At 40.1% G+C, this 12,827-nt stretch overlaps 1 protein-coding gene across 1 annotated transcript; it reads right to left on the bottom strand.

Annotated features, from left to right (window-relative positions):
* Nucleotides 1–397: 397 nt before the first annotated feature.
* Nucleotides 398–10,573, bottom strand: slc6a1a (solute carrier family 6 member 1a). The gene is made up of 15 exons (XM_032520891.1): nt 10,258–10,573; nt 8,842–9,225; nt 8,475–8,606; nt 8,196–8,296; nt 7,920–8,029; nt 7,509–7,641; nt 6,663–6,797; nt 6,460–6,563; nt 5,346–5,470; nt 5,066–5,178; nt 3,721–3,852; nt 3,389–3,491; nt 2,973–3,073; nt 2,642–2,809; nt 398–2,498 (listed from the first exon to the last, which is right to left on the bottom strand). Exons 2-15 carry the CDS (start codon nt 9,071–9,073, stop codon nt 2,052–2,054), a joined length of 2,136 nt encoding a protein of 711 aa, XP_032376782.1. The 5' UTR covers nt 9,074–9,225; nt 10,258–10,573; the 3' UTR covers nt 398–2,051.
* Nucleotides 10,574–12,827: the final 2,254 nt, after the last annotated feature.

The raw sequence follows: 12,827 nt of genomic DNA, 5'->3' as shown, positions 1-12,827 counted from the left end.
CTTAATCCTTGCTTGTAGTTTTATTAGGATTGCATTTTTCTATACCTATTGACTAGAAATACTCTATGGACGACAACAGGGTTTTTCAAAAAAAGGGAACTGCAGGAGGATACAGTACAGAATACATCTTTTGATAGGATAGTTAGTTGACCTAATTTCCTTATTACAGTGTTGAAAAGCACGGGGCTGCTACTTTAAAATACATATGCTATAAAGGACATATGCCAGGCATGTATTGTATTTATATTTTCTATAATTCTTTATTTTTTCAGTCTTTTTCTGTTTGTATAACATAACAATCGTGCTTTATCATGTGACACCATTTAGATACATATCATGTTTATATTATGTTTTACATTAGGCAGTGAGACAGTTAAAAATATACAAAACAATATTGTTTTACTAGACATAGTTTCTATTTTTTAATATAATCGTCAGCATCTTCATTGTCATCATCATTTCGTATATTTCTGTAAGATATGTGCTTTAGCTTCTGTGATCAAAATATTATTGCAGAAAACAGCAACTCCATTTTTTCAACATTTAGACAATAACTTCCAATGTATTACAGACATTTACAGTTACATGTTTTACACAGTACAGTTTTACAACAAAGTTCCAGAGAAAACTGTGGTAGAGTAACTTTATACAAAATTCACAGGACATGAACTGTAGCCATTTCCCATTTTCGCTCAGTTGTTTTGCTTTTCAAAGTAAACATGTTCTGTTCAACCAGATGCCTTTCACAGTAGCTGCCATAGAAGCAAACTCACATTGTCCTAAAACGCCATGGCAAAAGTCTGGGGAAATTAAAGCTTTTTGCTTTTCACTAGTAAAGCAAAGACAACATAAACAAAAACAGAAACAGACCACTTGCTTACTGGCCTGCACTTATACATCTACATATGTATTGCTGAATACATATAGATCAAACTATAATTGATCATTACACATAAAGAAAAAAATGATGACTGTACTTAAACACAGACTTGGTCCAGGTTTTTGTTCTAGCATACAAAGTTGTATTTTGTAGTTCTGCCCAGTCATGTAAACAGACTATGGCTTAGTTAAAATTGGTGTGTTGGCTTAAGGCCTTCTTTGTTCTTCTTCTTCTTTTCTTTTTTTTTTTTGTAAGGAGACATTTCAGAAATTTTCACTGATGTTCCTGAGGAAAGCATGCAAAACGTAAACAGGATTGACTGTCAGCATTAAGGGATAGTCGATGTTCGTAAATCATTTTTCTAACCCTGTGCTTTTTCTTTTTTTTCTTCTTTTCTTTTGTACTTCATTGTACCCTGTGCTTCGCCAACCAAACACTAAATGGCATAGTTTTTGCTTTTGTCTGCCTATTGATTTTGGTCCTCCATACCCAACACATATAGTATAAAACATCCTAAAAATAATTCTAAAAATGTTTCGATCACATAAAAGTTTTCCCTTTTTTTTACTGAAAAAAAGGAAGGAAAAATAACAGTCTCTCTCACACACAAAATCTTTTGCAACAGAGCTCCTAAACTTGAACTTCTTATTGGCGTTGTGCTTACTCAGAGCTCCCCGCTTGCTTTGTGGCCTGTAGTTTACCTCACAGAGTGCAACATTTGGAAAAGAGACAACTGTGTGAGGTTTAGTAAACATCCACAAAAAAATTGACGCCATCCCTTGCACTCTTCAATGATGTCAATTTTGTTCACTACTTTATCTACTATATTCACACGGTATTTACTTGATTCATGAAGATAGTCAACAAATCTCTAATCTATATGTTTTTTTCTTTTCTCACAGTATTACACAGTATGTTTACATTTTTTTTTTTAGATTCAGATTTATGGTTGTATTTATGAACACTAACAGTCTTTGATATTGTTTTCAGAATGCAAACCAACAATACGACATCATTGGCTTGGTTTTACAAATGCAGAAAAATTAAACATGGTTTGAAAATCTGTTTTGATCACATATTGCCCCTGGAGGTAGGTGAATCAATTAAAATCTTGGAAGTCCTTTGTAATGTTCTCTTTTGTCTACATGCTCCATGAGGGTTTCTTTGTTGCCTACACGTTGGCCTCGGCATTGGTTAGGTTAGAGGTGGGGCTTGTTGGGTTCGGGGGGTTAACATGCTCCGTTGGGCTGGCTGGGTTGGGTGGTGGGCTGATCGGGCTAACAGTTGTGGTGGGGGGGTTAGCCGGACTGGCTGTGGTGGTAGTGGTGGTGATGGTGATGGTGGTGGGACTAGTTGCTGGGTTCACTGGGCTGGCGGCGAGGGCTGGATTAGCTGGCGGAGGAGCTGGGTTAGCAGGGGTCACGGGGCTGGTTGAGTTGACGGGAGCTGGATTGGCGGGGCTGGCAGGGTTTACGGGAGCTGGGTTGGCAGGACTAGCTGGACTGGCTGGATTGGCAGGGCTGGGTAAGTTAGCGGTGTTGGTTTCCACTTGCTGCTCAGGTCCATTCTCCAGAGGTCGCCTGACAACTGCTGGAGGCTGAAGCATTATCCGAAGTCGCTGGGAGAGAAACACAATCCAAATGAATTACATAAGAGTATACGTATAAGGTTTGTCATCTTACAGAGAAAGCAAATCTGGCAACACAAGCTAGCAAGACCTCATGCTCGCCTACCAAATCCAACAGACAATTGACTTCTTACCTCTTTGTAAGTGCCCTTAAGTCCGAGATACATATAGATCATGTACCCTGGTATGAGAACCATGGAGGACAGTGCCATGAGCCAGCCCACTCCCTGACCCCAGCCTGGGAACACATAGTCTCCCATTTTGAGAGGAACCATTTGTATGGCGCTGAACAAGAACACCCCCTGTGGGAGACATGAGACCCTTTATGCATCCTGACACCACTGACTAGAGGCAGCACTGTCTCAGCCTGACATGGCTGTAGGCAGGTAATATTGACTTTATTTATTGTCTCATTTTTCATGTCATGACTTTAGATGTACGATTGTATTAGTTCAGAGTACTCACACCGACAATGAGAGGGGTGAACACGACCCAGCACATCTTCCACCATATACAAGGCCTGTAGCCAATCATCTCCTGGATGTTGTCGTAGAACTTGTTCACACCTGCGAGACAAATGAATCTATGATCAAAATATTCATATCCAATCTATTTCAATTTGCTGCCGGTCTGCCATGCATGATGATGAGGACGGTGAGGTGGAACACATGACCTTGAGGCAGAACAGTGTTTGAAGCTGCGCAAATATCTTTGGATAGGTGTGATTTTTTCTAACCTTCATATTTTCCCCAACATTTCATGTATGTGATATTTCACTAACTACATTTGTAAAATTAAAGAAAAATGCAATTTTTGAATGATGATTTTGTTCCGTTCTGCTGCATTGCACAAAGGACACAAAAAGAATGAAAGATACACACCGTAGCACCAGGATATGGAGATGCATTCAAAGAAGACCAAGAACAGCAGACACATTCCACTGGCAGAGTAGTAGTCAAACAGTTTGAACACATAGATTCCACCCTGGTTACAGAAACATGGATAAGTGTTAGATTACAGTACAACATATTCTGGTAATGCATTTAATGCAATTAAAAGACCAAGTCAACCTTTAAATTGCCTCTTGCCCACTGCATACAGTAGATGCATGGATTTGTATCTTTTTATTACATCTTTCAATTCTATTACTCATCTGTTTAATCTCGTTCCATTAATTGACAGTGGTAACGTAAGAGAGCTGGCCCAGCTGTACCTGTGTGATGTTTGAGAGTCCGATCAAATAGGACACCAGACAGACACACGCGATGAAGATCTCTCGTCTACCCCGAAGAGCTCTGGGAAACTCATCCACCAGAGCAGTGATGAAGCCTTCAACAGTGCAGAACTGAAAGACAAAATCATAGGAACAGCATTAAGCGTAAGTGTGAATATGTACACAATCACTAGGCAAGGCAAGGCAAGGCAGCTTTATTTGTATAGCACATTTCAGCAACAGGGCAATTCAAAGTGCTTTACACAAAATCAGTTAAACAGATAAAACACAAGTACAAACAGTTAAAAGTCATAAGCATTAAAAACCAATAAAACACATGAATAGACAGTTAAAAACAAAATAGAAACATTAGGACACATAAAACACAAGAATAAAAGTTACAGTGCAGCATAAGAAATTTAAAGAAATGAGCATTCATTTAAAGAAAGGCAGCATCAAAAAGGAAGGTCTTCAGCCTTGATTTAAAAGAACTGAGAGTAGCAGCGGATCTGCAGGTTTCTGGGAGTTTATTCCAGATATGAGGAGCATAGAAACTGAAAGCTGCTTCACCCTGTTTAGTTCTGACTCTGGGGACAGAAAGTAGACCTGTCCCAGATGACCTGAGAGGTCTGGGGGGGTCATAGTGTAGTAGCAGATCAGAAATGTATTTTGGACCTAAACCGTTAAGGGATTTATAAACTAGCAAGAGTTCTTTGACACAAATATTTTCTTTAAATAAATTCTGTATATTTATCTTTATATATATATATATATATATATTATATTATATGTTGAGGTCTGTGACTATTTTGTAAAATGTATTCTTGACCAAGGAAGTTTTATTTTAGTGGTTAGGCTGACGGATGATGACAAATGACAAAGAGTTGCAGTGTGCACCAAACCGTGGGACAGAAACACTAACGCAATCTGAATGACCAAGCATCCACATCTTGGAAGCCATTGTGGTAATAGCTCTGATATGCAAAGACTATTTACCCTATTTAGAATAGCGTTATAATTTATGTCTTTTACTATAAAGAGCTGGCGGTCATATCTAGTGTATAGCTGCATGTATCCATTTTTGTTTCTAGTCTCTGTGGCCTTATTCAAACCCAAATATCATACAGAAAAGAAACACACACACAGACAAGGAAACTTGCGGGCACATGGAGGTGATAAAGTTACGTTAAAAAGACTTGACAGCCGATGTCAAAGCTCAGCTATATCTGTCCACAAGAAGCAAATTGCATACTTATCAACAGAGCGCAGGGGTGAGCTGCATGATAGGTACCTGCATTTAAATATTTAGGTCAGCCCATGAGCAGATCATCTCCAAGCCCCTTACCTGGCTGTCTATCCCCAGCATGAGCAGCATGGAGAAGAACAGAATGGCCCAGAGAGGAGACACAGGCAACTCGGTTACAGCCTGTGGGTAGGCCAGAAAAGCTAAGCCAGGACCTGGATAGTAAATGGGAAAATCACATATTTCATTAGGGCTATTCTCATAGTACTCTGTTATGACTGAAAACACATATATTCACATAAAAATGACAAATGCTGTCACTAATAAGTGAAGAAGATAGAACCAGTACAGAAAAAAGGCCCGCAGTAATATGCAATCCTACCTGAAGCTGCTACATCGGCAATGGGTCTCTTTGTCACATATGACATGAAGCCAACAATAGAGAAGATCACAAAGCCAGCAAACATGCTGGTACATGAGTTGATGCAGCACACAATGATGGAGTCTCTGAGGAGAGGAAATACAAAACAGACATGTTGTCAAACACTTTTTTCACTGTATCGAGCTTCCCTCAAAACAGGCCACACAGGAGAGGCCGAGGTCTGAAAGAGTCGCTGTGAGAATGCGTCCCTGCTATTAATTCCTTTTTATCATACAGATGTTGACAAAATCATACGTTATTATTTACGACAGACACATACAAATACGAACGTATTTTTTTGCATAGATATCTATGTAAAATAAGATTGATTTATTTGAAGCAAGCACACAAAATGAGTGCATGTTAGATTGTTGATGTGACCCAGAACCATGGGGCTGCTGGAGAAAACACTTCGCAATCATAGTTGTTGTTGTTTTTCACTCTAGCATGCTCAAGAAACTGCCTTCTCCTTAGATTATTACATTCATTCCAGCAACTTACATTTAAAAGACACTTCAAAGGCTCTCTGGTAGAAATCCCCAGTATGTATGTTCTAGTTAAACACATAACCTCTGCACGCACTGTTGTACAATGAGCCTGGGAGCTTTCCACAAGTGCAGTGGTATCTGACAGAGAACAGAGTCTTCGGTTGGGACACAGCCATTGAAAGGTCAGGATACCACTGAAAGTCTAGTACTTATTTTGGTAACCTTAAAAACTATGTTCTTTCCAATATTCTGTTGCATAACTGGCCCTAGAAAGGAGGACAGGGACATATTTGTGGATAGAACTAAGAAGGTGGGACTGAATAAGGATAAGATCATAATAAAATTGTGAATAAAATCTTTATATTGAACCATCTCTGCCTCACCAGGATTTTTTGTCAACTTGGAGAATGCCGACAACACCGACAGCTCTTATTAAGTATCCTTAAATAAGGTCATCAACAGAGGCCTATGATATAGTAAAATAATCTTCAGCTATTATGATTTGCTCTGATAGATTAAATCCAGCGGCATTATCTGTCTCTTTCAAACAGATTCTGTCTCTATTTATGAATCACGATCAGTCTTACCTGTAAACATTGTTATTGAAAGGGTTATAGCTGCCCAGAGCTATAAGTGAGCCCAATCCCAATCCGTAAGAAAAAAAGATCTGGGTAGCTGCATCCAGCCATACCTGACAAAAAAATACAAGCGTTTAGCTGCGTGAGGCCCTAGCTCTGCTCACTCAGGCATGCAGTACGTAGGTATGAATCATATGATAATATGTCATTACCTCAGATTCTTTGAGCTTTGCAAAGTCCGGAGTGATATAGAACAGAATTCCTTCTTTAGCTCCAGGTAGAGTCACGCCACGGATGAAGAGAATAAACAGCATGAAGTAGGGATACGTGGCTGAGAAGTAAACGACCTATACAGTGTGAGACAGCAGGATCAGCATGGTAACGCCATTGAATCTGAAGTAAATTTATGATTCATACAGAAGTTGTACATTTGAAATTCCCCCATTATTCAGAAATATTTATAAAGGTTGTAAAGATGTTCTAGATTTAATTTATTCTGTCTCTTCCACACACAAAAAAACAAAACAGATAAAGAGACCAATAATTCAGTAAAGAAATCACTGCAGCTTTACTTTGAATGGCTGTGTAGATGTATGACACTGTGCAAGCATTTTGTGAAAAAAGTGTGCAGGGGGATGGGATTTTTTTGTGACCAAAACAAATTTTATTTTCCATGGTCATGTGATGCACTAGACTTTCAAAATGTGGCACCACATGGGAGGGAGGCTGCAGGGAGTGAAGGGAGAGGACAAAACCAGATTGTAGCGTATGGCTGTTTGTTGCTCCTCCTATCATGAATCCACACTCAGTATAGACACAGTGTCAGGAGAGTTGGAATTAGAGGAGCCACCATGAGGCAGCGTAGGATTACTGAACATGAGTGTTTGATGTCTCTTCTCTTATTTTAAAATCAATCTGGACAATCCTGACTGCAGTGTAAATGATTGATGAGGTGATATTAGACTGATTAATATTGCATTACTGTCACATACTACTACGTATTGGGAACCAACATAGCATGAGAGGTCTTGGATACCCAAATCTGGCAAACGTCTTACCTTCCCTGTCCAGCTAACCCCTTTCCAGATACAGAAGTACACAAGGACCCAGGCGATGGCCAACGTTATTGCCAGTGGCATCCGAATCTGGCCTGGTTTTTCCAAGCCATCGGTCATTTCATGCATGTTGCGCCTATAAGTCAGAGCGAGCAACAATGACACTGTTATACACACGCAAGCACACAACACACACAAATTCACACACACACACACACACACACACCACACACACACACACACACAACACACACACACACACACCACACACACACACACACACACACACACACACACACACAGGAACTTAAGCATGCAGCAGAGAAGGCTGTCTTTTATGTATTTCAGGGATACATGCAGGGTACTTTAAAGCTCCGCTGTTGTGAAAGCAAGAGAAAGCAGTCAATATCTTACTCCCAAAACTCCAACACTGAACTGGTGAGGTTGGTGGTATCAGCAATGGAGTGGTTTGTATAACATTTCTCTGTGTTCCATGGATTGTTACATGTGCTCCATGGAAGATCCTGTAAAACAAACATTGCAGAGTTTTCCACTTGACACATTTATGGATTATAAATAATAAACAGATTAAACAGACTAGAATTCCTAATGAACCGATATATAAGAACCATGACCCTATGCTGGTTTCAGCTTTTTATGAATCACATGAGTATACTGTGTAATACTTACAGTGGTGAAGGAGTTGTACAGGTAGTAAATGGCCCAAGAAATGATTACAATGTAGTAAATGTTAAGCCAGAAGGACAGGACAGCTGCTGCAAGGCCCACACCTATCATACAGAAATGAATTAGGCAGTGTAGTAAAACTATCATTGGATATGTGTGTTATGTGGCCTCCATAAATCCTGATAGTCAAAAGTATGTCTATAAAAGCACCAAATACCATACTTTTTTAGGTAGGCCTTGAATCAAGACACATTTTTCCAGGAATATTTAAGTGAAGTATACCTTTAAACATAGGAGCCAGTTTCCACACACCAAGCCCTCCAATTGAGGTGTATTGACCAAGGGAGCATTCCAGTAGAAACAAGGGGACCCCAGCAAATATGAGGGTCAAAAAATAGGGAATCAAGAAGGCTCCTGGATGGACAAAAGTAGATGAAGTTATACATTAAAATTAATTACCAATCTTAGGCTGCACTGATGCATTACTTCAAACACCACAGCACAACGTCAATTAATTAGGGTTGTAAATGTGTGATGTTCATTAATTTCATGTAGTCGACACGGTCATTTAGGTAAACTCGACTATGTGCATCATGGAGCTTATTGGGCCATGCAATTTGCTTAAATTAGCTGTGAAAATAAGGTTTACCTCCACCGTTTTTTCCACAGAGATAGGGAAATCTCCATACGTTTCCCAGTCCAATTGCATAACCCACACACGACAGGAGAAAATCAAATCTCCCTCCCCATGTTTCTCTGTCAGGCAAATCCTTTTTCTGCTTCTCGGGTTTCACGTCCAGCGACTTGGGCTTGTCATTATTAGTGGCCACCTCGTTCAGTTCTGTGACTTGTCCATCCGTTTTGGTGCCGTTCGTCGCCATGTCTCTGGATTTGGCAGAGGTCCTGGCAGTCGGACGGTATGCTTCAGCACCAGACCACGCAGACAGCAGCTTCGCGGTTTTTGGACCTAACCTTTGGACCAAATGTCTGGAGATGAAGACTGTGCACACACGGCTTGTCAGTCGCCGTTAACCTGCAATCGTGAATAGAGCATTTGGTCGTTTTTTTTCCAGGAGGCGCTGAAAATGTGGTTACTTGTAAAGCGAACACATTTTTCACGACAATCATTTACTCCCTGGCAGGTACAATAAAACAATGTCAGTAAAATCAAACATGCACTGCTTTACTGAAACGTGCTCTTATAAACGCATACTTAAGCGTCTTTTGAACATTTGCTGCCTGACAACATTTTCATTTATATCTGACTCAACAAACACCAACAATACGAAAACCCATCGATGACAAAGTCATGCTGGACTTGCTCCCATAACTAAAACACAGACGACAGATGTGCGTAAATTAACAGCAGCCGAAACCAGATCAGCACAAACCTGATAGCCTAAACAAAGTACGCAATTACATAAGCCAAAAAAAGGAACTTGATACCACCAACATCAACGAAAAAAGAAAACTTTGAGACAAATTGCAGGATCCAAAACATGCGCTTCAAGCGCAAGACGCACCGTGGCAATAGCAGATAGCCTATGATAATTAAGCATAATGAAGTAGAGTCCACCAATTACCACCTGCAGATTTTCCAAACAGTTATCCACATACAGTAATGCAAGCAGCAGAGATACAGAGAGGTCTTAAACAAACTGGAACACAAAACGCATTGTGGAGACAAAGGGATGTCCTATGCGTAAAAGCTTTACGCACCAGGCTGCACAAATAGCCACCTCATTCTATGCGATACATTGAGCACAAAACATGTTATTAAACGAACAAGAATGAGTCTCCACATTTGCACCATCCAATAGACGAGCAAACCGTAAACAATTCGGCATTTAATTAGCTGTAGCATGTAGGTGCGGAGCTCATCATGCAGTCATTACACTGACCCCAGCAACGCATTGACAGTCTCATTCACAATTTGATCACACTCACTATTGCTGCAAAGCCAAAAAAAAAAAAAAAGATGCATTAGCCAGACTCGTTTGTATGGGGGTTCAAACACGCACACACGCACAGACAGGCGCAGGAATTCAGCACCCAGTTTACTCACAATGAATTTGTGATCTGTTCCGCCGAGGATACGCTGCCTGCCACAAATCTCGAAACGAGGTATCCGTAGATTCCTCCTGTGGATAAAGTTGTAAACTCCCAATATTTCTTGGAACATAAATAGATTTTACTTCCATTAAAAGACTTATAAGGACCTTGCAGCGTTAGAGATGTCCAAGCAGGAGCTGTCCAGCGGGGAGCAGTGCTGAAGACCAGGAGGAGGAAGAGGAGGAGGAGGAGGAAGAGGAGGAGGCTGAATCAACACGGGCAGCAGCCGCTTCGCCTTGTGCGACTGTCTAACATCAACAACCAGAGACTCAGCTCCCATCTACACAGCCTCAATGTCATCTCAAAGTCGCCCCCCCCCCTCCTCCTCTTCCTCCTCATCTATAGGGTCCATTGACATCGCACTTGCTACATGTTTTTTTTATACATAAATTGTTATACTCGTTTCCCCTATTTCAATAAACACCCATAATAAGGTTTTTACATTTTTTGACATGACCTTAGTCAAGCAAGTTTTGAAAAAAAAAGAAACTGACTGAATAAATGAAGGCAGTTGCCCTTTCAAAGTTATAAATATTAGTCCGTTTTGGGGTCTTTTTAAAAGTCTTTTATTCAGGTTGTGTCCCTCATACACTTTTAGGATTCAACTATTTATAATGCAATAATCTCTGCGCCCGGCAAAATGTGCCCCCCTCCCTCAAAAATAGAGCCCCCCCTCCCCTCCAGTAATGAAATGTATGGTCGAGGTTCCAACATGGAAACATATGGGAGGGTGGGGGGGTGATAAAAGCAGCATTATCAGGTCCAAACGCGTATATTTGGAAGGTGAGGCCAGTCAGCGGCTGTCTGCAAACCTGGCAAATTGTGATAAAGGGAGTCCGTCAATAAAGGGAGGGAACATTGGCTGGTTGTCCAACTCTGCATGTAATCGTCCAAAGCCCGACGTCTTCCACAAATGAAGGGATGATATGAGAAGAATAAACTCATGGACGATAAGCTCATAATTTATCATTTAAAAAAGAAAAAAGAAAAAAGAAAGTAAAGCAAAAAATGTTTATAGATTAGGGAGGGGGAGGAAATGTTTACATAGGCAGCAAATCAGCGAAGAGTGGATCCAGCCGCGGATTGTTCTCGTTTTTTTTATTTTTTTATTTTTTTTTACAGAAACCATCCGGAAAGTGACATACAAGAACAAAATATTTCTTTAAGCAGCAGTTCGTCAATTTAAAGTACAACGGTAAGTGATTCACAGCATATCTAAATAGGCCCACTTGTTTGATTTACATGAATATTAAGCACCGGTCTTTCTTCAGCTCAGCTGTTTTTCTTGCGTAAACAGTGATGTCACGTTGGCTACTACTACTACTACTTGTCTATGCTTCCACCAACTCCACCACATTTGAAGTCTTTGTAGTTTGCCTTCATACTTGTAGTTTTGTTTTTGAAACACCACATGTACTGGCTGATAAGTGTCCTGCATAAAATCAGAACATGTAGATACACTTTTCCAATGTCACTGAGTGGAGGTTGAGGTAGTGCACACTAACTAACTTCTGGAAATGCTCTGGCATGGAGATCAGGAGCATTTACACTCCGGTGTGAATGTCCCTATCACAGGCGGAGAGAGGGCACCAGATGGCAAACCAATGAGGGGTAAACTAACCTACTAAATGATTTCACGTGAAATGCAACATTTAAAACCCCATCTGGGTAGCCGTTCCTGAGGACATGGGGTGTGAAACATGACATGTATTTATACACCTGCTGATGGAGCACACAGGCTTGTCCAATAGGCTGGTGACATGTACACTCAGCCAGCTGACCTCCTAACCCCGCAGCTTTGGTTTGATTCAGCTCACTGCCCTTTTCACCAGCAGCCCCCAGTCTCTTCATTTCCATCGGAAGCTTGCATTTGGCTACTTGTGAAAGCAGTACGTGCTCCATTAGGCTGGGATTTCTTGTCCGTTCTTGTAATGGCTTTTAAAGTATGTGACCGAGATTGAGTTTTGGGTTGCCTCTCTTTACTCGCCCATTGGCTGTAAAAATTATCTGAATGTTGGGGAGATTTGGCAGAAGGATGCAGACAAGGTGCTGCACTTAACATGTATTATTCCCATTGGTTTCTTGTCATTTATTTAGTTTTTTGTGTTTCCAATTATAAAAAAAATGCAACTATGTAAACATGTTTTATTGCCAAAATATGTTGAGAAATGTAAATACATTAAAAATAACTGACCTAAAGATGGAATTGAATGCCATATTCCTTGGTTTTATTAATAACAATCATCAAAACACAAATTGTTAAATCAAAGATAACATTACATAAATCCAATATTTAAATGTGTTTCATTAGATTTTAAACATCAACTGAAGTGAAATTATTTTAAAAGAAAACACCGGAATATTACATAATTTTCTGCCAAATTTAAAACATAATCTGTGGCTCAAGCAGTGTATGAATCTGCCCATCATCTCCTTCTCTACACTTTTTAATAACCTATCTTGAAATTATTGCTTTAACAGCTTGGTAATCCCTGAGCATTTCTCTCTTTTCAGAATGCATTT

The sequence above is a fragment of the Etheostoma spectabile genome, chromosome 7 (genome assembly GCF_008692095.1).
Source record: "Etheostoma spectabile isolate EspeVRDwgs_2016 chromosome 7, UIUC_Espe_1.0, whole genome shotgun sequence".
In the NCBI taxonomy this organism is placed as follows: Eukaryota; Metazoa; Chordata; class Actinopteri; order Perciformes; family Percidae; genus Etheostoma; species Etheostoma spectabile.
The sequence above is the reverse complement of the archived record's forward strand: the minus strand, read 5'-3'. Positions and strand labels throughout refer to the sequence as shown.

Bases quoted from the DNA above. Each gene is read 5' to 3' on its own strand.
- slc6a1a (XM_032520891.1), bottom strand. From the start codon at position 9,073: ATGGCGACGAACGGCACCAAAACGGATGGACAAGTCACAGAACTGAAC. The intron at 6,798-7,508 runs GTAAGACGTTTG...CACACTGTATAG, and splicing joins GGGTTAGCTGGACAGGGAAG to GTCGTTTACTTCTCAGCCAC. The intron at 2,810-2,972 runs GTGAGTACTCTG...TGTCTCCCACAG, and splicing joins TCACCCCTCTCATTGTCGGT to GGGGTGTTCTTGTTCAGCGC.